The sequence below is a fragment of the Delphinus delphis genome, chromosome 10 (genome assembly GCF_949987515.2).
Source record: "Delphinus delphis chromosome 10, mDelDel1.2, whole genome shotgun sequence".
Classification (NCBI taxonomy): Eukaryota; Metazoa; Chordata; class Mammalia; order Artiodactyla; family Delphinidae; genus Delphinus; species Delphinus delphis.
Window position 1 is genome coordinate 66382620 of NC_082692.2, and position 22063 is coordinate 66404682.

Sequence of the window (22063 nt, forward strand, 5' to 3'; positions counted from 1 at the left end):
GAAATAATGACTCGACACCGCATCTTCCAATTTCTTCTATTAAAAAGCCTGCTCATTACGAGCATGTACTTATTAATTATCTGTGATTTGTTGTGAAATGCAAGGGGGTTTACACAACAGGAGCGGGAGAAAACAAAGCCCGGCCCCTGTGCCTGCCTCCCAGCCCTCGCCTGCCTTTGCTGGCACCGCGTGTCCTGGCCTCGCCCGCCTGCCCGCCGCCTGGGTTCTCAGCCATCTGCACATCATAATCACCGGCCACCCCAGGGACCCGTAACACAAATGGGCTAATTTCATGTTTAATGATCTTTAATCAGAACTGAGCATGGCTGACAGCGGCTGCCAGAAGGTAAATCTGGTGCCATCAGGTGCCACCCGCTCAGGAGGGGCCACCCCACCCCTGCCTTGATAGGCCCTAAGGCCAGGACACAAGATAGGGCCACTGTCCGAGTCACCCTCCCCTGGTGCTCCTCAGCCCTGTTTTGTACAGCAAAACCTGCAGCATGGCCCCGGAAGTCCCTTGTTCACTGGGAGCCTGTTTCTTTGTGGTCTGCAAATGGGGGTGATGACCAAGTGTGCTCCCAAGGGTCTGGCTGTAAAACAGCAAGCACAGAGCCAGCACTTACTCCACGGTGGGCCTCCCCTTGCCTGGGCCTGGCTGGGCCCCATGTGCTGTGTGATCGCAGGGCTGCACTGTTCCCTCTCTGAGCTCAGGCTCCTCATGGAGGGAGGGACTTAGCCTTGGTGACTGTCCAGGTGCTGGGTCTGAGGCCACGGTTTGAGGTGGTCGGTACCGGGGCTAGTCGTGGGGAACAGTCATGGGTTCTCTCCCACCAGAGGTCTGGGGGGTGCAGGCCACTGGCTGGACCTATGGGTATAGTCCAAGCATTCTGGAACATTGACTACAGGCCTGGCGCCATGCCTGGGCAAGACCACACCTCCTGATGACTGAAAGACCAAAGTTTCAGTCCTGTGAGGTATCTGCTGTGTCCAGCTAGGCCTCACACGCACTGCGGTACAGGGTTCTCCCAACAGCCCTATGACCCCGTTATACAGATGAGGAAGCTAAGGCAGGGATAAAAAAGGCGTTGCACCCCGGCTCCATTCTGCCTTCTCGACTCATCTCCAACCCCTCCCACACCTGCCCAACCACCAGTCCAGAGAGACTGGAGCTCAGGTGGGCCTGGGGTGGGGGTGAGGGCCGGGGCCCAGCATCCAGGGTGCTCAGCCTTTCCCTGGGCCCAGCTCTGACCCAAGCGCGTAATGAAAGCTGACATTACATCAAACACAATAAGGAGTTTCGGTTGATGAAGATCATTCCTGAACACACAAACCTATTAAACCGAGGGGAAAAAATATCAATTCAACACAGTCGCTGGCGAAAAGAAAATGTGATTTGTTATCTAAAAGGGGGTTATAAACACGGCTCTGATGCTCTTTCCCTCTGTAATGAAAATAGGCAGGCACAGTGGGAGGACTGCAGATTAGAACATAGGGCTTCACTCACCAACTTTGTAGGCAAATCTTCTGCAAGGGCGGGAAAGGGCATGGGTGATGGGTAGGGGTCGGTGGCTCTAGGCCTCCAGAGTGACCTTCACAGTGACCCTCCTCTGGGCTCTCCTCACAGACCATGCCTGGGTCCTGCCTGACCTGGGCTGTCCCTGGGACACCTGGCATTCACTTGGGCCACCCGTCCAGCTACTCCAATGGCTGCCTTTGTCCTGCTGTTTCATGGACTCAGTGGAGGATGAGATGTTGGTGCATCAGTGACACAGGGGGAATGTATCACACAGAAGGATTCTAGCCCCCCCCTTCAGACTGCAGGTGAGGCTCAGGAATCTGTATGCAGTCTCGGTGCCCCAGGGACTCGGATACACGTGGGCAGGACTCCTCCCTACCTCTCCCATCTGGAGAGGGCCCATGTCCCTTCTTGGTAGAGAGTGGCATTAGCTATGGATGGTGGCACGCACGGTCACATGTGTGAAAATACATTGTAAACCCAGCTGTGGTCGCTATGTTTGATATGATGTGGAGCTGGGGACGGGGCAGGATGGGACCATTAGGGTCTGGTAGGAGGGTCCCTGGAAAGGCCTCTGTGTCTGCTTTGGGCTGCAGGTGCCCCAGTGTCCACCACTAGTGCCCTGTCTCCGGGACACAACAAAGAGGTGGTACCACCTAGCGATTATGTGCAGGGGACTTGGCAAAGGGTCCTGGCCTCAAATCCTGACCTGAACATGTGAGCTCTGGGATCCTGAGCAGTGAGTGAAGACTGAGGCTGAAGCCTCACAAGTCCCTGTGGCCCCTTGAGGACTCCTGGAGGTCACCTCCATCTCACCGATGAGGCAAGGGTGCCTGCTAAACCCTTCAGCCTCAGTAAGGCTTTACCTCAGGGTTTTGATTTTCCACTTGTAAAATCAGAATGATGATGCTAGGACAGGGAGTGAGGCCTCTCCAGAGGTTCGGGACAACCCAACCCAACCCATGAGCGGCCCCCTTAAGCCTGTAACTTCACAGGCCCCGGGAGGGGTCTGAATGTGGAAGAAACCCTCTGGTTGGGGTGAAACGTGTGTCCTTAACGTCCAGGGTACACACCTCTGACACCCCCTCCATTACGTGGTATTTTAGGGGCCATTTTGCACAAACTGGGCAGGGAGTGGGGGGAATCACCCCCTCTGAACTCACACACATGCCTCCCCGCAAAGTGGATTTCTGTGCATATATGACACATGAGGAGTGGGGCTAGGGGGCCCACACGGCCCTTGTATAGATGACACACACACTCTCCTTAGCTGCAGCTGAGCCCAAGAGAGAGCATGAGGGATGCTGGCAGGTGGGCAGCAGGGTGAGGAAGTGAGAGTGGGGTGAGCATGGGGAATAGCAATTGGCAACTACGTTTGGTGCCATGGAAGGCGGCTGCTGTGGCTTGGTCAGACCTGACTGCCGCTTGCTCACCAGGCCCCTGTGCAGGACCCAGGCAGCTACCCGGCTGAGGATGCTTGGCCTTCCTGCCCTGGCTCACTGCCAGCCCAGCTCAGCCAGCAGGACTGTTTCTGAGAGAGCCGTCTGTCGCCGGCTTGGGCAGAGAGGCAGGCAGCAGGCCCTGTGGCTGGGGCAGACCTCGGGCCGGGGAGCCACCTGTCCTGTCCAGCCGGCTCCTTGGCCTGGCCCAGCCTTCGCAGCCTTCTCTTTAGGTTCCCAGGCAGAGCTATGTCTCCCATTAGACTCCCAGGGCAGGGCTTTGTCTCCTGCAGGCCCTAGGGCTGGCACTGAGGCCCTGGAACCAATGGCCTCTCCTGCCTCCCCGACCCATGCCCTGGCCCAGTTCCTCCTTGGTGGCCGTCTAGATAGCAGATAATGCTGGCACAACGAGGTGCTGGCACCAGGCACAGTGTCCGGCAGGCGGGCCATCTTCATCCACCCTAAGTGTTATGGGCACCAAAGCACCTGCTGCCTGTCTACAGCGGCCATGGGAGGTGCTGCCTGCTAACAAGGGCCGTGGTGTCCAAGGGCTGCAGCCAGGGCTGTGGCTACAGGTTCGCTACCCTTGCCATGGCAAGGAGTGTGGGGTCATGACCTGGGAGTAGGGAGAGGAGCACGGCTTCACATCCAGATATTTTTCCCTCACTCTCTTGTCTCTCTTGACCTTGCAGACTCCAGGATCCCCCAAGTCCCTGGGCTGGTGTCAATGGTGTGATTGTGTGTGTGTGTGTGTGTATGTTTGTGTGTATGTGTGTACACCATTGCCCGTTTCTCAGAGGTCTGCACGCAAACCTACTGTGTGCTATTGACACAGGCAGGGCCACACCCTACTGATCATGTAGTGGATTCCAGTCTGGCCCCATGGGTCAAGGGTTTCCTCTGTGCCCAGAACTGCTGACTGCCATCCTCCCCATCTCAGAGATAAGAAGACTGAGGCCCTGGTCACTCTGTCCACAGGGTACCTGGCTGGGCACATGGACAGGTGATGGGCAGCACTGAGTCAGGCTCAACTGCTTCTGGCCAAGAGAAGCCAGATGGGGCAGACAGATGAGCCCACTGGGCCACTGGCCTGGGGGAGCATGCACTGGGAACCATCTGTGATGGGGGCACCAAAGGCGGGTGCTGTGGGCAGTGGGGGCTAATCCTAGAGTTGTGACCAGAAAGAGGAGCTCTAGGGAGTTAACTGCAGTGGGAGGTGTTGCCCTTCTGAAGGAGGTAAGGGTATTCCTAAGAAGGCCTGGCTTGTGTAAAGGGCCTGAGCTTGTCACTCCTGAATGCTGGGAAGGAACATGACTCCTTATCTGTCACCTCCTGAACGTTGTTGGCAAGGACATAGTTTCAAGGGTGGGTGGTATGCCTTCAAGGGACAAAACACCATCCTTTCTGCAGCCTGAAGTCCCCATATCCCCCCTGGCATGGACAGTCTGCACCCTGGCAGCTCTCCCTGGCAGCCCAGGCAGGGCTGGCTGGCAAGTCAGCTAATGGGCCCATCATTAGCACTGATGCCTTTTAGCCCGGCTGCTGGGCAGCTCAGCACTCCTGGGGAAGAGAAGGGCCCTGACCTTGCAGCTGGAAAGGAGGGGGCGCCTACAGCTCCACTCTGCCCAAGATACCTGTGGGACAGACAAACAGGTAGACTAATGGACTGGTGGGGGTGGGCAACAAGCATCAGGCAAACACGGCTGGGCCCAGCTGGCCCTGTGGTCACACCCATAGCTGGGGGCATCTCAGGTCAAGCCAGGGGATGGGGCCAGCAGAGTCCTCTCCTGCCTTAGGACAGAAGCACCCAGAGCCTATGGGCTGGTGTGGCCAGAGATGCACCCATACCATCACCAACTTGCACCTACATGGCCTGATGTGTGGACCGACCCTTTGACACATCACACCTGAGCTGACAGATAGCCCCCCGACACCAGCTGGTCGTTTGCCAAATGGGGAAACTGAAGCCCAGAGAGGGGTGAGCCCTTGCTGGGTCCCGCAGGGACTGTGACCCAGTGTGCAGGGAGTGGGTCCTCAAGTAGCACCGTCTCAGCATCTCCTGGACACCCTGAGACCTGGGCCTTCCTTCCCGGTAGGCCCCCGTGGTGCCCACCCGGCCTGCGATAAGCCGTTTCTGTCTTGGAGTAGCTGAAAATCAGGGGTCAGGGGTCCAGTAGGATGGTCCTTGGAAATCTTGGGTTTTCTGCAGAGTCAGGGAGAAAAAACCGGTTTGGGGCCGAGGCAGCCTCTTCGTCTTCCTGTTTGGGGCCTACACTGGGAGGGAGAGAAAGCCAGGCCGAGGGCTTTCATTCCCTTATTTCCTGATTCCTTCATTCCCTCTCCTGTGCCTGCTCTGCGTGTCTGTCCTGGGTGGGGAGGGGAGGAAGCAGATACATCAGAAACAAAAGAAGGGACAGAGCGGGAGCCAAGGGTTCTGGATTCCCAGAAGGTGGAGGGGCTGATGGGCTGGGGAGCAGGAGCAGCCTCACTGGGAAGAGGCAAGACAAGCTGGGCTTCAAAAGGAGGAACGGGGGCTTCCCTGGTGGCGCAGTGGTTGAGAGTCCGCCTGCTGGTGCAGGGGACACGGGTTCGTGCCCCGGTCCGGGAAGATCCCACATGCCGCGGAGCGGCTGGGCCCGTGAGCCATGGCCGCTGAGCCTGTGCATCCGTGAGGGGCCCGCGTACCGTAAAAAAAAAAAAAAAAAAAAGGAGGAACGGAGGGCATTCTGGGTGGAGAGATCAAGAATGGGCCTGGAGTGAGGTGTTCGGTGTGGCTGGAGCACAGGAGGAGGGGAGGGAGGAGGCAGGTTGACGAGAGAGGCAGGGACAGCCAGATCCTGGGGCCTTGAGCGCAGGCTCAGGCTGGGCATTGCAGGGAGTCGCCAGGGTGAGGTTATTTGCAGGTGGGGGCACATCCAAGTGGCCAGGGAGTGCAAATGGAGGCTGCTGTGTGTATTTCTGATCAAGAGGCTGAGGAGGCACGGTGGCCCAGGGATGGGTTTGTAGTGCTGGAATGGGGAGCGAGAAAAAACCCAGCCCCCAGCTCCCAGGGAGGGAGGATCGGTCCAGGGAGTCGTTAGTTCATTAATGTGTTCACTGTAAACAATCATCTGTTACCCACAACTCCATGTGAGCTCCCTGAGGGCAGCACCCAGCACCCACCAGGCAGCAAAGGAAGAGTGCTATGGTGTGCGCTCAGGGTGGCCTGGGGGGATGGGGACTGGGGAGAAGGAACAGGTTTAGGGGGCCTGCATCATAGGCATGCACCCCCTGGCACCTGACGGCACAGCTGTGAGACTCTGCCCCCAACAGGTGACCTCAGGTAGGTCTAACCACTCTGTGCCTCAGGGTTCTCATCAGTTAAGTAGGGATAATAATCCCTCCTGCCTCCTAGAGGTGCCAGGCTCAGAGCTGGAGTGAGTCAAGGCCTCCCCCGTCCCCCTTATTGGCCCCTGGGTGCCAGGGGGCAGCTCTTGGTGCCTCTCCCTGCATTTAGCACAGAGACCACTGGGAGGCGTGGCCCACATGCCTGAGCGGCTGTGGAGGACACAGCGAGCCCTGCCAACTGGTCTGGTCCCCGAGGGTTCCGTCATCCTTGGCATCGGGGGTTTCCTGAGTCTGGGAGGAACGCTGCCTCAGTCTCTCTTCTGGTTTACTGTTTTCCTGTCATCCTTTGACAGGAAAGGTGCAGGTGTGTCCAGTCTTGCCCAAATCAAACGCAAGCTGCCTGAATATGTGAGCCACCTGGGTGTGCGGCTGGGGATCAATGAGGCTTTCCTTCTCTCCCCCACATTCTGGGCCCTTCTGTCCTCAAAAAGAGTCCTGCTCCCAGCTTCTCACGCCGCCACTTGCTCCGCGCCCGAGCCCCTTCTGAGCTTTGCTGGCGGAAGGAGAGGATTTAGTGGCTGTGACAGTCTGGTCCCCGATCCCAGCCTGGCAGCCTTCTGGAAGACAGGCTGCTGCTCGGGGAAGTCTGGGAAGGGGATAGGGTCCCTTTCCCCCAGCATCTCTTTCAGGTCAGTGTATTAAAGTCTGGGAAGTCCTGGAGTCAAGAGGCCTCTCTGCCCCAGGGGCTGTCCAAGGAGTCTGTGCACCTCCTTAACCACCAAGGGGATGCCAACTTTTGGGGAGCATCATTTCAGAGTAGCCTATGTGCTCATGGGGGACTCCATAGCTCCTCTGGGAGCTGGGAGTGGAATGAGAGGTTCATATCTGCACCCTATGTCCCAGCACCAAGGGAGCCTCAAATGTTTGCTGAACATTGGGCAAAGGTTCCCGGCTCCACCCCACAGAGCCCTTGGTGCCCTTCCAGTGGGTCTGGGCAGCCTCCCTCTCCCTCTTCCCCTGCATGCACATCCACCCTTGCTGCGGGTGGGCAGGTCCTAGGGGCTGGGGAGGGCACTGCAGTTCTTACCTTGATGTTGTCCTGCCAGCGGTGGGCCTTCTGGAAGTTCTCTGCAGCGTCAGCCAATCTCTGAGGGACAGAGCACAGGGAGGTCAGAGACTGAGGAAGGTCTGTGCCCAGCCCAAAGCCTTCTCCATCCCCAGCAGTCCCTGGGGCCAGACTGGCTCAGGGACTCCCTGGACATCGTGCCAGACTCTCAGAGATTCCTTGATCCCAGACATTCTCCAGCTTGCTCTGTGGGCCCTTCCCCCACCCACATCGGGCTCCTACAGGAAAGGTGAAGCCTGCACAGACCTGAGTGGCATCTCCATGGGACTCCCTGGACTTCAGCCACATTTCCTGCCCACAGGAAGGCAGGGGGACCCCTGAGGCATATTAAGACCCAGGCCCTGGAGCCAAGCCCACTGACACTCTCTACTAGCTACAAACCAGTGTCACCCCAGCGTCAAGAGGAAGGCCTTCCCCAGCCAAAGAGGAAATGCCACAAGTGACAGAGTGCCTCGCTGATGCACCTTTGCCCCCAGCTTGCTCAGGGCCCAGAAGGAGGTGCCCACAGCCCACCTCTGCCCACCCAGACCTGTCCCCACTGTCCCTGTCCTGGCTTCCTGAGCCCCCTCCCAGCAGGGCTCTCTAAGCCTTCTGTCCGCACAAGCCTGGTCCATCCTTTGGTGCTGGTTCCTGTGGCCTCCTCCACTGAGGCCCCTGTGCCTGTGAGCACAGCTGCGTCTGTCCATCCCACACCTTGTTACCCAATACACCTAGTGCCAGACTGTGCTGATGTGTGGAGATATGGCAGAGCCAGCCCTGCCCTCCCACAGTTCAGAGGAGAAAACAGACATAACCAGGCAGAATAACTAGGGCAGGACTAGCTGAGGTGCTTTGGGAAGCTCAGCATTGTGGGAACTTGGGAGGTCAGGGAAGGCTTCCTGGAGGAGGTGCTGGAAACTCGCTACCCTTTGGGCCTGAATCCTGACCCAGAGATTCTTACTTTGTGCCTCCGTAGATCCTGTCCCTTTAGGAAATCTTTTTTTAAAATTAATTAATTAATTAATTTTTATTTTGGGCTGCGTTGGGTCTTCATTGCTGCGTGCGGGCTTTCTCTAGTTGCAGCGAGCGGGGGCTACTCTTTGTTGCGGTGCACAGGCTCCTCATGGCGGTGGCTTCTCTTGTTGTGGAGCACGGGCTCTAGGCACACAGGCTTCAGTAGTTGTGGCACACAGGCTCAGTAGTTGTGGCTTGTGGGCTCTAGAGCACAGGCTCAGTAGTTGTGGTGCACGGGCTTAGCTGCTCTGCAGAATGTGGGATCTTCCCGGACCAGGGCTCAAACCCTTGTACCCTGCATTGGCAGGCGGATTCTTAACCACTGCGCCACCACGGAAGTCCCCCTTTAGGAAGTTTTGAGGCTCCTGAGGACAGGACTGAGCCTGGCCCTCTAGGGCCTCCTGCAGAGCTGAGTGCAGTGAAGTCCTGTTCATCATAATGATGACTGTCACCCTGAACTGATCATCTGCTGCATCCAAGCCCTCCCCCAGGCCAGGGACACATCACGTGTACCTGTCACCATTCACAACGTGCTTGACGTGTCCTCCTCAGATGAAGGTACCCAGCACAGAGGTGGTGAGCAGCCTGCCTAAGGTCACAGAGGAGCTCTGGGTTGGGCTGGGGCCCTCACCACCAAATTTGCCTTGCCCAGCCCATGACCAAAGTCCGAAGGTATGCTCCACAGGGCCCACCATGCCTGGGGAGGAAAAGAGTAGCTCGTGGTGTGGAAGGGGCTCTGGTCCCCAACTCCCCGCCCTATTTGACCCCATGAGTGGAGCAGTAGGGTCCTGCCTTCTGGCCTCCAGCCCCCACTCAGAGGGCCCTGCCCCCTTGGTATTCAAGACAAACACTCCCATCCATCAGTCCAGGCCTGATGGCTTATGGGCCCAAGAGGGGAAATTCTAAAATAAAGCCTGGCAGCTGCCCATTGGGGGAAATGGGAGACCAGCTTTTCCTCCCTTCTAGAGTGGAACAGTGTGGTGGGGGCCTGGTGGGACTCCCTGTAGAGCCGCAGCCTCCACTCGCTGGGCAGGATGCCACCTCTGGCTGTTAGAAGGGCTGTGCAGAGCTATCCCTACTCCCGCTGGGCCTGGCTCCCCCTCCTCCTCAGGGCAAAAGCACTGAATGCTGGGAAGGCTATGAGGCTGGGGGACCTGGGGGCAGGGTGGGAAAGTCAAACTCCCTCACTTCACATTGCTGAGACCCTCCTGCCACCCCCACCCGTCTTTTTTGCAGGTTTTGTCCTCTGCCCACCTGTTACTGCAGTGACTGCTTGGGTGGGCCCTACCCCAATAATCCAGCTTCAGGAACCATAGGCCTCTCTTCTCCCAGATGGCTCTCAGGTCTTGCCTCCAATCCTGGCCCCTCCTGAGCTCCTGGATACCTTTCTGGGGTAACCCTTAGGCCCACCAGAGCTTACAACACCCCCCCTTAGAATGAGCCCCTCCACCCTGTGACCACTGCCCCTACATCCCACCCTTAGTGTTCTTCACACCACCTTACTGATCATCCCCAGCCCAGGCTCCTGCGTCCTCTCTTGCTCTTCGTCATCCTTCTCCACACAGCAGCTGCAGCCTTCAAAATGTGGATCCTGGGGCTTTCCTAAGGCCCCAGGAGCCCCCCTGTGCCCAACTCCTGCCCCTCCCTTTCCATCCTGGGTCCTCCTCTCAGCCTAAACCACAAACACCCCCACCCAAGCCCGACCCCGATGGGTCCTGATTCACAAGCTGGCAGTGCCCTTCCGCAGAGGACATTACTGTGTGACACACACGGTTAACAACACTTGTCACTCCTGTTAATGGAGCACTGACCATGCGAGCTCGGCACCAGGCCTGGAATGGAGTGTGGGAGCCCAGGGAACATCCCCTGGGGCTGCATCTTGAGGGGTGAGTCTCAGGCAGTCACTGGATACCCCTTTTCCTTGCCCAGTGGCCCAACACCTTCCCAGGGATCCAGACCCTTCTCAGAGTGGGCCTGGAGCCATTGCCACTTCATGGACGATGAGGCTGGGACACATGTGGGAACAACCGGATCAGGTCCCTTGCCACAGAAAAGCCACACGGTTGATAGGGTTGCAAACACCAAACAGACACTAGTTGAAGTCTCCAAACTGGGCCATGGCCTTGAGGAGCTGTCCTCTCCAGCCCCTACCTCCCCCGCTGGCCAGCGGATGCCAGCTCCTTCACCCTTCAGGACTTAGGTCTGACCCTGGGATTCACAGGCCTCAGGAACATGGGGGCTGATGGCCCCTCAGGCTCGCTAGCCTAGTGGCCAAGGTGAGGGAGACCAGGGAGGGAGGGCCCCAGCCTCCAGCCTCCTTGAACTCATGGAGTCCCATGGGCTCAAAGGCCCGGGTCAGCCCGCTGACTCGTGAATAACGGAGTTGCAATAGCCACAGCGAAAGGATTACTTTTAATCCTCAGTAATGATCAAGCCATTATTATTTTTTCGGTGTTACAGATCAATCAGTCCGTCCCCAGGCACCGGACGTGTGGAAACTGCTAAATCCACAGGCCTGGTCGTGCGGGAGGAAGGGCTGAGGCAGCTGAACGGGGGGGTGGTGGATGGGGCAGTCTGTGGCTGCACGCGGTCCCTCAGGCCTGAGGGTGAGAGGGAAGAGGACGGGAATACACATGGCACGCACGAGGGGCCCCAGGTGGGGATCAGAGCTTGGACCCTGGAGCCTTGGGTTCAGACCCCAGCTTCCCCCTCCATCTCTCAATTTCCTGCCTATAAATTAGAAGTAGTAACCTTACCCACGCAGAGGGTAGTTAGGTTCTTGGCAGCCCCCTTGCTCCAACTGCCAGTAGCTGTCCATAAAGCCCAGTGCCCTGGTGTTTCACTTGCTGGCTCTAAGCACACAAGCCTTTTGCCCACCTCTGGGCCTTCCTGGCATCCGCTCTTTCTGCTTGGGATGTGCTCCCCATCATCTCAGTCAGTGCTATCAGACTGTCACCTCTTCTGGAAGCCTCCTATTGCCCTTGTCCTGTCCATGGGCTCCCCTCCCCTCTGCCAGGCACTCAGACTTGTGCTCCTGTCTTCACAGAGCCCACAACAGTCAGGCCTGCTCGGGGCTGGCTGGGAGACTGCTCACAGCCCTGCCTCTGCCTCTGCCCTGCCCCGAGGTTCATCCTCCTTGCGCTTCCCTCCCACCTCCCCCAAGTCCTCCTGATGGCCTGGGGGAGACAGGATGGGGAAGGACACTGAGATCCAGAAGTAAAGGGAGAACCTACAAAGACTCCTAGCAGGGCAGGGGCAGCAGTGGGAACATGGCTCACTTCATCTCAGGGCTCCTGCCTGCCTGGGGGAGATGTGCTCTGTTCCCATCCCTGACCCTGAATACTTGTTCCCTGGGACCAGCTCCCTGCTCGGGCTCTGGGCTCTGCTCTCAGAGCCAACTGCAGTCTCTGGCTCTCCTGCTACCAGGCCCCTGCACATTCCGCTCCCTCCTTGTGCACTCCTGCCCAGACTCCTCCAGCCTGTTTCATTCCCTCACCCTTGAGGCGTTAGCTTAGACCCCATTCTCCTCCTAACCACTTCCTGACCCATGGCAGGCTCCCATCTCTCCCCATCATGGAACTTAGAGAACCCTCTGCTTTTCCCCTTGAGCTGAGCTTGGTGGGCACTGTATCTGACAGCTATCAAGTTTACAGTAACCTGGCCCCTGGCACGTAGTAGGTACACAATGAACATCTGATAAATCAAAGTCAGAATGTCTCTGATCCTGGGTAAAGGCTTGAGTCTGGACCTGCCTGGTCAGCTGTGTGACCCTAGGTGTGTGGTTTAACCTCTCTGAGACTTTTTCTTCATCACATCCTGGAGGGTGAGGGCTGCCTATGAAGGTGATGCTATGAAGTTGCTGATGGTGGCTTGCCTGGCCTGCGATGTCTCCATCAGGGCCAAGGCGTTGGAGGGAACTGTGGTGGGACTGCTGAGCAGGGCTGCTCACGGCTAAGTCAATTACGATAACAGCGGGCATTTCAGAGGCAATTATCAGAGAGTTTCACTTAACAATCAATTTCCCTCAGCTCCGGAAACTGTTCTTACGGGAAAGGGCAAGAAAGAGGAGGACTGGGCTGTGGACAAAGCTCCCCTGGGGGAGCAACCCCCTCTACAGACACCTTTGAATTTCACTAAGTTCAAAGTCTCTCAATTGCTCTGGAGCTGAGATAGACCATGACCTAAGATAAGGGACCTGAGGCCACAGTGGCTGCCCCTCAGAGGCCAACACCTGGAGGATAAGGCCCCCCCCGGAGGAGCGGGGCTTGGGCCTGGTGGGTTGGAGCCCTCAGGCTTCTCCACTCCATCCTCTTTGAGGTCCCACTCCTCCCCCCAGGTTGGTGACCCCACTTCTCCTTGGCCTCCTCCCTTCATCCCCCTCACCTGGAGCCCCACCCACCCACCCAGTGCTCGCCTAGCCTGAAAGGGTCTGGGGAGTAACTACCCATCAAACAGGATTTGTTTTGTGCAGCCCAGAGGGAAAGATTGAATGAGTTTTTTGGTCTTAATTGGTTATAGCTACTTTCTCTTCCAAGAGGTTATGAGAGGCTTAGGATAAAAGGCCCTGAACCCATGAGGCACAGGATATTGAGATATGTGCCAATGGGGGCTGAGCCTGGCAGAAGCTGTGATGGGGGCTCTGAGGTAGAGGTTGGGGGCAGCAAGCCCAGAGTAAAGTCCTAGCACCAAGTAGGTGCCCCAAGAACACCGCCAGAGGGTTGCAAAGAAGGTAATGATGACAGGATGATACCAGACACTTCCCCTGTAATTACCCTGAGCTGACTGGTGCAGTTAATCCAACGGCAGGTGGAAGACTGTACCTCTTCCTCACCCTCCCCACCCCACCCCTAGCAAGACACCTAAGAGGTGGCTTTTTTTTTTTTTTTTTTGCGGTACGCGGGCCTCTCACTGCTGTGGACTCTCCCTTTGCGGAGCACAGGCTCCGGACGTGCAGGCTCAGCGGCCATGGCTCACGTGCCCAGCCGCTCTGCGGCATGTGGGATCCTCCCGGACTGGGGCACGAACCCGTGTCCCCTGCATCGGCAGGCGGACTCTCAACCACTGCGCCACCAGGGAAGCCCAAGAGGTGGATTCTTTTGTTCCCCGTTCTGTAAGGGGACTGAGCATTAGTGCCACTGCCCCAGGCTCCTGGTGAGGAAGTGGTGGAGGGGGCATCAGTAGGCCTACCAGCAGTGTTGGATGCCGAATGTTCCAGGGAAGGATCAGGTCTGGCCAGGTGGGGCGTGGCTGGTTGGGCTCAGGTGTTCCTTACCTGCTTCCCAGAGTGGTTCCTTTGCCCTTTCCCCAGGAGAGGGGATCAGTAACTGGACTCTCAGATGCTGCTCTGAGCCAATCCCCCCCATCCTTGGTGTCACTGGACCCAGTCCCTGGGAAGGGGTAAGCACCAGGGTGCCCAGAAGCCCCTGCCCAGCACAGCACTGCCACCACTGCCACCCTGCTTCCCTTCCCACCTGTGGGCCCTGTATTAACTCTGTATTGTGTACTGATAGATACTAAATGCAGATTTCCAATTTTCAGAGCAGTTATGGTCTAATGAGTAAATAATATACATATTTCAAACTGTCTAAAAAACATATCTGCATAATCAAAATATCTGCATAATAATGAAGCAAGATGCAGTTCAGCAAGGAAGGCACTGGAGCCCCAGGGCTGACAATAGGGCAAGATGCACAGGCAAGTGAGGAGTCCTGGCCCTGTGGGTCCATTCTTCCTGCCACCTCAGCCTGAATGGGTGTTTGTCTGTCTGTCTACTGCCTTCTTCAAGCAGGTTCACCCATGGTCAGGGACCAGGAGAATCCTAACTTGGCCCTGTTCCTGCACAACTTGTGCCTGGGGAAGGTGCACGTGTGGGCAGACAGTGCCTGCTATGTGAGCGATGGGTATCCTGATGCCTCTGACTGCTCAGAGCTTTATGGGCACAACCTCACTCACCACAACCTTCTGAAGGCGGTCCTGTCCTGATCCCCATTTTACTGGGTTCTGAGGGGTGAAGAGAAGTGCACCAGTGTGGGCAGAGCAGGCTGACAGGACCCATGACTTTTGTATGGCAGGTGATGAAGAGGTTGGTGGCTTTGCCTTCCGGTCAAATGTGCTGCCGACACTGGCACCTCCTGGGCAGCACCAGCACTCAGCCTTCTGGTGAGCCCTCCCGCCTTCTCCACCCCTTCTCTCCAAAGTCCCTTCTTTCACCCCCTTCCTGCATCCATCCACACAGGACACACCTGGCTCCTGTCCCACAACACATCTGACCTACGCTTTCTGTATTAACCGTGCTTGCAGCTTAAAGATGAAACAACCACCGGAACAGATGAAAAACAAACAAACAAACACCCAAAACCCGGACCAAAATTCTAGCAACCGAAACTGCAGGGAAAACAACAAACACTCCTAGCTGCAAAGGGTGCCTGGTGGAGGGGGGAGCCATCACGTGAGGCCCACGCTGTTGTTAGCAGCGACAGGCGCCCTGACCTTTTCCCTCACCAGCCACACGTGTTCTCCACGAGTTGATAAAAAAATTAAAATGGAATTTTTTCTTAAAAAAAAAAAAGGTCAGAATACATGTAACAGGGAAAAACTCATTCGAGTTGTTCCCCTCTGGAAGGGGCACCCATCTCTCTAGCCCCGGGCCTGGGCTTGCTCACTCCCTGTGGGCACCCTGGCCTTGGTTATCGATTCCTGTGCCCGCTCTGTCCCTGCCTGCAAGGGGCAGCCTGTGTTTTAATTTCCCAGGAAAAATATGAAGAAGTGAGGGTTGTCTTGTGATGAAGATGGAGATGCAGCTGGGGAACCTGGTGTCCAGAGGCTTGAATTTCAGACCAGACAGGATCATTCTGCTCAACCAAGGGCAGCTGCTAGCTTATATTTTGCCATGGGAGGACTTTTAAAAAATCCACTCTGTCCTATTACTGGTATGTAACCCCAAAGTGGACATTTTCACATCAGGAAAAGGAAAGCCATGTGCTCTGAGATGCTCCTTCCCAGGAAGGAAAGGAGGTGAAGCCACACTCAGGTGATGACAGAAATTCCACTGGCTTCAATGGACACTTTAGCTTTCAACAGGAACCGTGGTCAATACAAAAACGTGTCTACAGGGCAAGGGGTGAGGAAAGGGGCTCTGGAGTCTGGGCAGGACATTCGCAAGGGCCAGCCTGAATTTACAGAGCAGTTCTCAGGAGCCACAGATGAAGTCCTCTCTCAGGAGATTTCAACTCTGGCATCAGGCTGCTTCAGGAGGGGATGCATGTGGCCATGCACGGCCTCATGCTGAGGGCAGTAGGACAGGCCCGGCTCTTGGGGCCCTGCCCTGCCAGGTCACTGCTGCTGCTCCTAGGTCCCCCATTGGGCACCTTTGAGAGGTTCCTTGATGAGCGATAAGCCAGTAAGTCCACGTACCGCATCAGGTCCGTGTTTGGGCTGTGGCCCCGGAGCCCTGCCATAGGGAGGCACCTTGGCCTTGAGGAGCCCGAGCCAAGGGCTGGGCCATGTGGACTCCAAGGCTGCTGGGACTCCTTCCAAGGCACTGCCCTGCTCAGCACAGTCCCTCAGGGTCAGAAGCCGCCAATCCAGTGGGCACCTCCTCAGTTCCCAGCATGAAACCTGCACATCTCCACAGTGAACCAGTCCCTGGTGACCCAGGTGAAATTTCTCATAAATTTGCCAGTTTTTTCAGTCTTCCTCCCTCTTTGGTGTAATTCACCAAAGTTTCTTTCCTTTTCACCCTTTTAAAAAACACACAGAGAGCATCACGTGAAGGTATCAGGCCCAGGGCTGTTGGCCACTCTTGAGATAGAGGAGCAGGCAACACGTCATTTGTCTAAGTGTACCACGGAACACGTCCTTTGCCCTCATCAGGCCACGTTCTAGAGACACACATGTGTGGGCATGGGTGTGTGTGTGCCTGTGTGTGACAATGCCCCTGCCACTTGGGAGGCCCGAGCTCCTAGGGCTTGGTGACTGGCCCAGCATGTACTTTGGGAAGCATTAACCTCTTCTCTCTGGACCTCAGCTTCTCAAGTCCATAATAGGCACCAGAAGCCCACCCGGCCCTCCCAGGGCTGTGGAGATGTGAATAAGGTATGGACAGAAGACAGGATGTAGACTCACCCGCGGAACTGGAGACACAGTCCCAGGGAGTGGGTTGCCCCTTCCCTCCCCTCCGCTTCACCCCAGGGGCCTACTGACTGCTCCCCTTAACCTCAGCTTTTCTCTTGGGCCTTCTGACCTTGGCTTGACCTCTTCCCCTCTGAAGCTCATGCCAACTGACTGTCCCTCTCCTCAGCACCACCTTTGTCCACTGCCCCCCAGCACCCTGGCCTGGCCTTCAGCCCAGCCCTGCCCTGCCCCAGGAAGAGACCAAGGTCCCATTTCAGTGTCCTACTCAACCAACCCCATCCAAGCTGGGCTGTCCCTTCCCTAAGGTCACCCCTTAGAAGCTGCTCCCCTCCAAAGCCCCCTATTCCTGTGCCTCCTTTCTCCCTTCCAGACCAGACCTCTCCAGAACACCCCCCTCCCCTGCTCCAACCCAACTTCACACTCCCACCCAAGCTGCTTGGCATGAGCTCATCTGCCCCAGGCCCTCACACCTTCAGGCCTCCCACACAGACCCCTGTGTCCCCAACCAGTGCTTCCTAGATGCCCTGACCACTCTTCCCTTTCCTGTTGCCATCCTTTACAGGGCCCTGTGTGGCCTGGTCCCACCAAACTCGTCACCCCCACCATGCTGACCTTGAACTCTGCCCACCTGCCATGCTGAGGTTCCCTATACTTATTTGTGCTGTGCCCTGAACCTGGACTGCCCTTCCTGCCCCCTCCCCTGGCAGCGCCACCTCATCCGTTAGGAGTCAGTGCCCATCTACCTCTTCCAGGACGCCTGGTGCCCTTGCCAGGCTGGGTTTCCAGAATCCCCTGTGGTGTCTCCATCACTGTTGCATCTGACTCCCTCCCAGATGCGGTCTCTAGAGGGCAGGGACTTGATTCTTGGATTGGTGTGGCTGCAGAGCTGGGCACAGGCTTCTACCATGGCCAGTGGGGTGGGGGGGTGGATCTGGAGGTGCCCTTAGGGACCTGCCGTCTTGGAGGCCCTGGACTTCCCTGGGATGGAGACTCATAGACCAGGCCAGAAGCAGCACTGACAGAGCACAGGGATCCAAGGTGGTGCCGAGATAAAAGTGAGGGCAGAGTGAGGCTGAGTCTAAGTATGGGTCACACTGGGCACACCATGTTGAGGGGCCAAGGGGTTGCCTCAGGGGTCTGAAATGCTGACGTCTGCTCTCTGGGACTCCACTCTGGACCTCATGAAAATGTTATCTACCAGTCCCACCCAGCAGCTGCCAAGTCAGTGATGAGGTGGTATTGAAGCAGAAGCCATAGGGGCCCTGTTGGAGTAAGAGGCTAGGGGGTGATGGACATGGGCCCCTCATCTGGCCAGGTCAGCCAGGGGTTGGGTCCCTGGGGAGTTCAGCACCCCCTGCCTGGGCCCCAGACGAGTGCGTTCTCCTGATGTGCTCCAACATCGTCCTCCAGGAAGCCTTCTCGGATGCCTCTATGCCCCACCATGGGAGGGTGGTAGTTCCAGTGAGAAGGCTTTGATGTGACCTTCCTTCTTTCCTGTCAACAAATGTTTATTAAGCACCTACTGTGTGCCTGGCCTGTGTTAGGCATGAGTTAGGTCCGTGAGCAGTACAGACACGGCCCTGCTCTCATGTGATATACCATCAGTAGGGTCTTCCCTATCTTCCCACTACAATTCAGTCTCACTGTTCTGAGCACAGAACTTGATAGAGGCTTCTGCAGGAAGAGCTGCCTGGGGTGGCGACTTCACTGGCAGAATTTAAGGGTGCTAGGAGGCCTTCCTGCTATGAAATGTATTTCCACCTGAGAGCCTGAGCGCCCCCCACCAACTAGAACAGCAAAGCCTGAGCCCCTGCCTGTGAGGATAGCAGAGCCCAAGCCCTTGCCCAGCTGCCATGCTCCCTTCCCTTGATGTTATTTTTATACTTTTTCCTAAAACACAGCCTGAGCGGGCCCTTCTCGACTCTATTAACATTAGGAATCTAATCAGTAATCAGGCAGCTCATAATTTTCTGATTAGCTCTGATTAGGCCCAACCTCGGGGGGAGAGGCAGTGGGACAGTGAGGAGGGAGGCGGGCCCAGAGGGGCACGGGGATGTGCCTGAGGGGGCACTGGCAGGGCTGGAGGTGGAGGACAGAGGGAAAGAGCCCCTGGTCCCACTGTCATTTGTCCTGGGGGAGGGTAGGGGGTGAAGCCTTGGGTTGCACTGGGTCAGAGAGGTTGCAGGGGCCGGAGAGCAAGAGCAGCAGGGAAGGGGCCCCAGGCTCACCTTGCAGCAGGGACCCCAGGGCAGTTGGGCCGGGATTTTCAGGGGCCTAGCTTGATGATCATCACCTTCAATGTGGAGACAATGAGGCTGGGGCCCCTACTGCACAGTGGGGGAGCCACTGCCCGGAGGGACTGCCCAGGTGATGGTGCCAGTTAGGGGCAGAGCCTGGACCTGTACTGAGGCATCCCAAGCCAGGGCCAGGCCTCCCTTTTGCCTGAGGCCTGTTTGTCACCTTCGCAGCACATACCCAGATGGAACTATGGTGCTGGCCAAACCAGACCCATAGCCATCCCTTGCTGACCATGAAGTCCCTCATCCACTGGACTTTCCCACAGGCCCAGATTTCTTGGTGCCACACCCTGGAGCTCTGTCAGGTCAGGGTCAGAGTGGCCTTGCCCCTGGCCCTGGTCTGGATCACAGGTCACCACCTGTTGTTGAATGCAACAGTCCAGATGACCTCTGATGAAATGCACGAGCCCACTGGAGGAGGTGTGTACAGCTAATGCCATGCAAATTGGCACGGAGGCAATCAGCCTGACTCTAAAAGCTGCCCTACGGGCCGCAGGCTGGCTCATTGTCTTTTCTGTCAATTTGCATCTCATTACCCAGAAGGCTGTGCTCACTGGAGGTTAAAAGAAAAGGAGAATCAAGCAAGCCCCACTGCGTCCTGCCTCCAGCTAGGGCACAGCCCACATGTGGGACAGGGCTGCCTGGTGGACTCTCCCACGAGAGATACTCCACTGGAAGCCTTGACAGCCCTGTAACCCCATCACCATCACCACCGTTACCTCTGCCCCCACCAGAGTGTTTCTCTCAGCACTACCATCACCATTACCTCCATCATCACCACTGATCCCCACTTAACCACCATCAACATTCCCATGACTACCGCCAACATTCCTCATCACCACTGCCAACATTATTCCATCATCACCACCACTGCGACCCCTATCACTATTGCCAACATTATTTTTATCACCCTGGCACCACTCGCATCATCGTCAAAGTTATTCCCATCACCATTACCATTGTCATCCCCAGTGGGACTCCCATCACCAATCAGCAGTGTTACTCCCATCACCGTCACCACCATCACCACCATCACCAGCTCCACCATCGCTACCTTCATCCCCATCATCACAGTCACCAACACCATTACTGTCACTTCTACTACCATCACCATCTACCACTGACTCCACTATCAACATCACCTCCACCACCACCACAACCGTCACTAGTATGGCCATCACTCCACAGTGGTACCTCCGCTAGCATCTCACATCTCCTTGTGATCACCACCACCACCACCTGCCCCATCACCTCTGCACCCCTGAGGAAAGTCTGATGAATGGGCAGAGACTACTCACTCTTTACCTTTCTCTGCCCATCACCCTCCAGCATCATTGGAAGGCTAGGGAACCTGTAAACAAATGATTCAGTGATCACAGACCTCATAAATCAACCAACAAAATCTGGCCTGGACACTGGTGCTTGTGACTGGGTGTCTCAGGAAGGAAGCCCTCATGGCCAGGGGGTGGGATGGGGGTGCACGCCCTCTCTGGCAGAGCCCCTGGGAGGTGGGGCTTACTTTACTCCCCTGATCAGCGGCCACAGTGCCCCATGGGGCGGAGCCAGGAGCTTTGTGTGTGACATGGGCTAGTCCCCCTCTGAACCTTGATGCTTGTCCCCCTCTGAACCTTGACTACTTTGTCTCTAAAATGAGGCTTCTAATAGTCCTGACCTCACAAGGCTGTGTGAGGATGAAAGCAAACAATAAGAGAACGTTGAGTATCTAGGATCCACTCAAAACGTCACATAAAACCTGTGGGAGAGGAGTGTGGTTAGATCAAACTGGGAGGGCTTCCTGGAAGAGGGAACAGCAGGCCAAATTTGAAGGCCAAGGCCAGACAGAGAAGAGGAGGAAGGGGACTCCAAATGGGAGCCTCAGCTGCGCACAGCTGTGCGGAGAGGAGGGCGGTCTCGGCCAGGGAAGCTGACGCAGGCCTTTGCTCCTCCTGAGCCTCCTTCCGTCCAAGGGTGTTCGTGGTCTCAGTGTGGCTGAGCCTCTTCCACAGGACATGGTGATACACACCTTGCTTCACACATATGGTCCGTTTAAGCCCTATGAAGCCCAGTCATCATTCCCATTACACCAACAAGGACACCAAGGCTGAGAGATGAAGCCAAACCAAAAGGAAGTAGGGGCTCCCCCACAGAGGTCACCCGGAAGAGTGGGAATTAGAGCCACATCTTTCCACTCGGGCTGCCGTTCTGCTGGGTGTGGACGCCTGAGACTCCAGCCCATCGCTGCCCACCACCTTTGGTGGTAGCAGCATGGGCACCACCTGGGACACAAAGCTGGGCACTGGTTGGCCCGGGGGCGATGCTGGGGGCCTGCGCAGAGGCGACAGGCAGACAAAGGCCTGGAGGCGGAGGGTGGGGTGGGCACAGCCTGGCTGCCAGGTGGAAACGTCCAGGGTAAAAGCTGCTCTGAATACTGGCTGCATCCCGCTGCTCCAATCAGCCTCGACACTCGGTTATTACGAGGAGTAAAGGCAGCCGGAGGGACAGCTGGAGCCTTGGCGACAACATTTAAGGCGTTTGTCAGAGCCGTGGGACACGGGCTGCCAGGCGCTAATGGCTTCTGCTCGCTGCTGCCAAGTGAGAGGAGGGCGGGCAGGTGAAGGCGGCCTTGCTCCTGCCCAGGTCCCGTGCCCAGCCCACACTGCGCGGCTGCTCCACAACAGGTAGGGCCCACCTGGGCCTTACAGATGCCTAGCAATGGCCACACAGCCACGGTGCCAGCTGGGGAGCATGGGGCAGCAGCCATGTAGCACGTGCCTGCCTATTTGGGGCATCTCTGCCTCCACACCCGTATTCAGGCTGCAGCCCCTCTCCCCTGGGACAAGGGTCTGGGAGTCTGTACTCTACCATGCCACCTCCCAGGAAGGAAGCCCTGAATCCCAGCTGGCTAAGGCCACCTCAGCCCCTTATCTTTTCAGCCCTTTGGGTTGGACTTTGTGTGGGAGAGATCCTTCTAGTGATGGACCCACAGTGGACTCAGATCTATCCTGATTGGGTGATTTCAGCTCTCCAGGCAGGCCTCAGTTTTCCTCCTTGTGAAACAGGAAAATGGCACCATCCAGCATCACTGCATCAGTGAGAAAACAGGAGAATGCTGAGTGCTGGCCACATGGAGCCCGGTGGCACTTGGGCTTATTAGGCAGGGCCAGTAAGAGAGTCAGATGTCACCAGGAAAGGGGGAGTGTGGACCTGGGGCTGCCTGAAGAAGGGAGTAGCT

General features: G+C 56.8%; 1 protein-coding gene across 4 annotated transcripts in view; it reads right to left on the reverse strand.

The window, feature by feature from the left end:
* Positions 1-22063, reverse strand: part of CACNA2D2 (calcium voltage-gated channel auxiliary subunit alpha2delta 2) — a 137780-nt gene that overhangs the window by 24229 nt on the left and 91488 nt on the right. For all 4 annotated transcript variants that reach the window (XM_060021456.1, XM_060021455.1, XM_060021453.1 and 1 more), the window contains exon 4: positions 7370-7429. In XM_060021456.1, coding sequence (XP_059877439.1) covers positions 7370-7429 — 60 coding nt within the window. The remainder of the gene's footprint in view (positions 1-7369; positions 7430-22063) is intronic.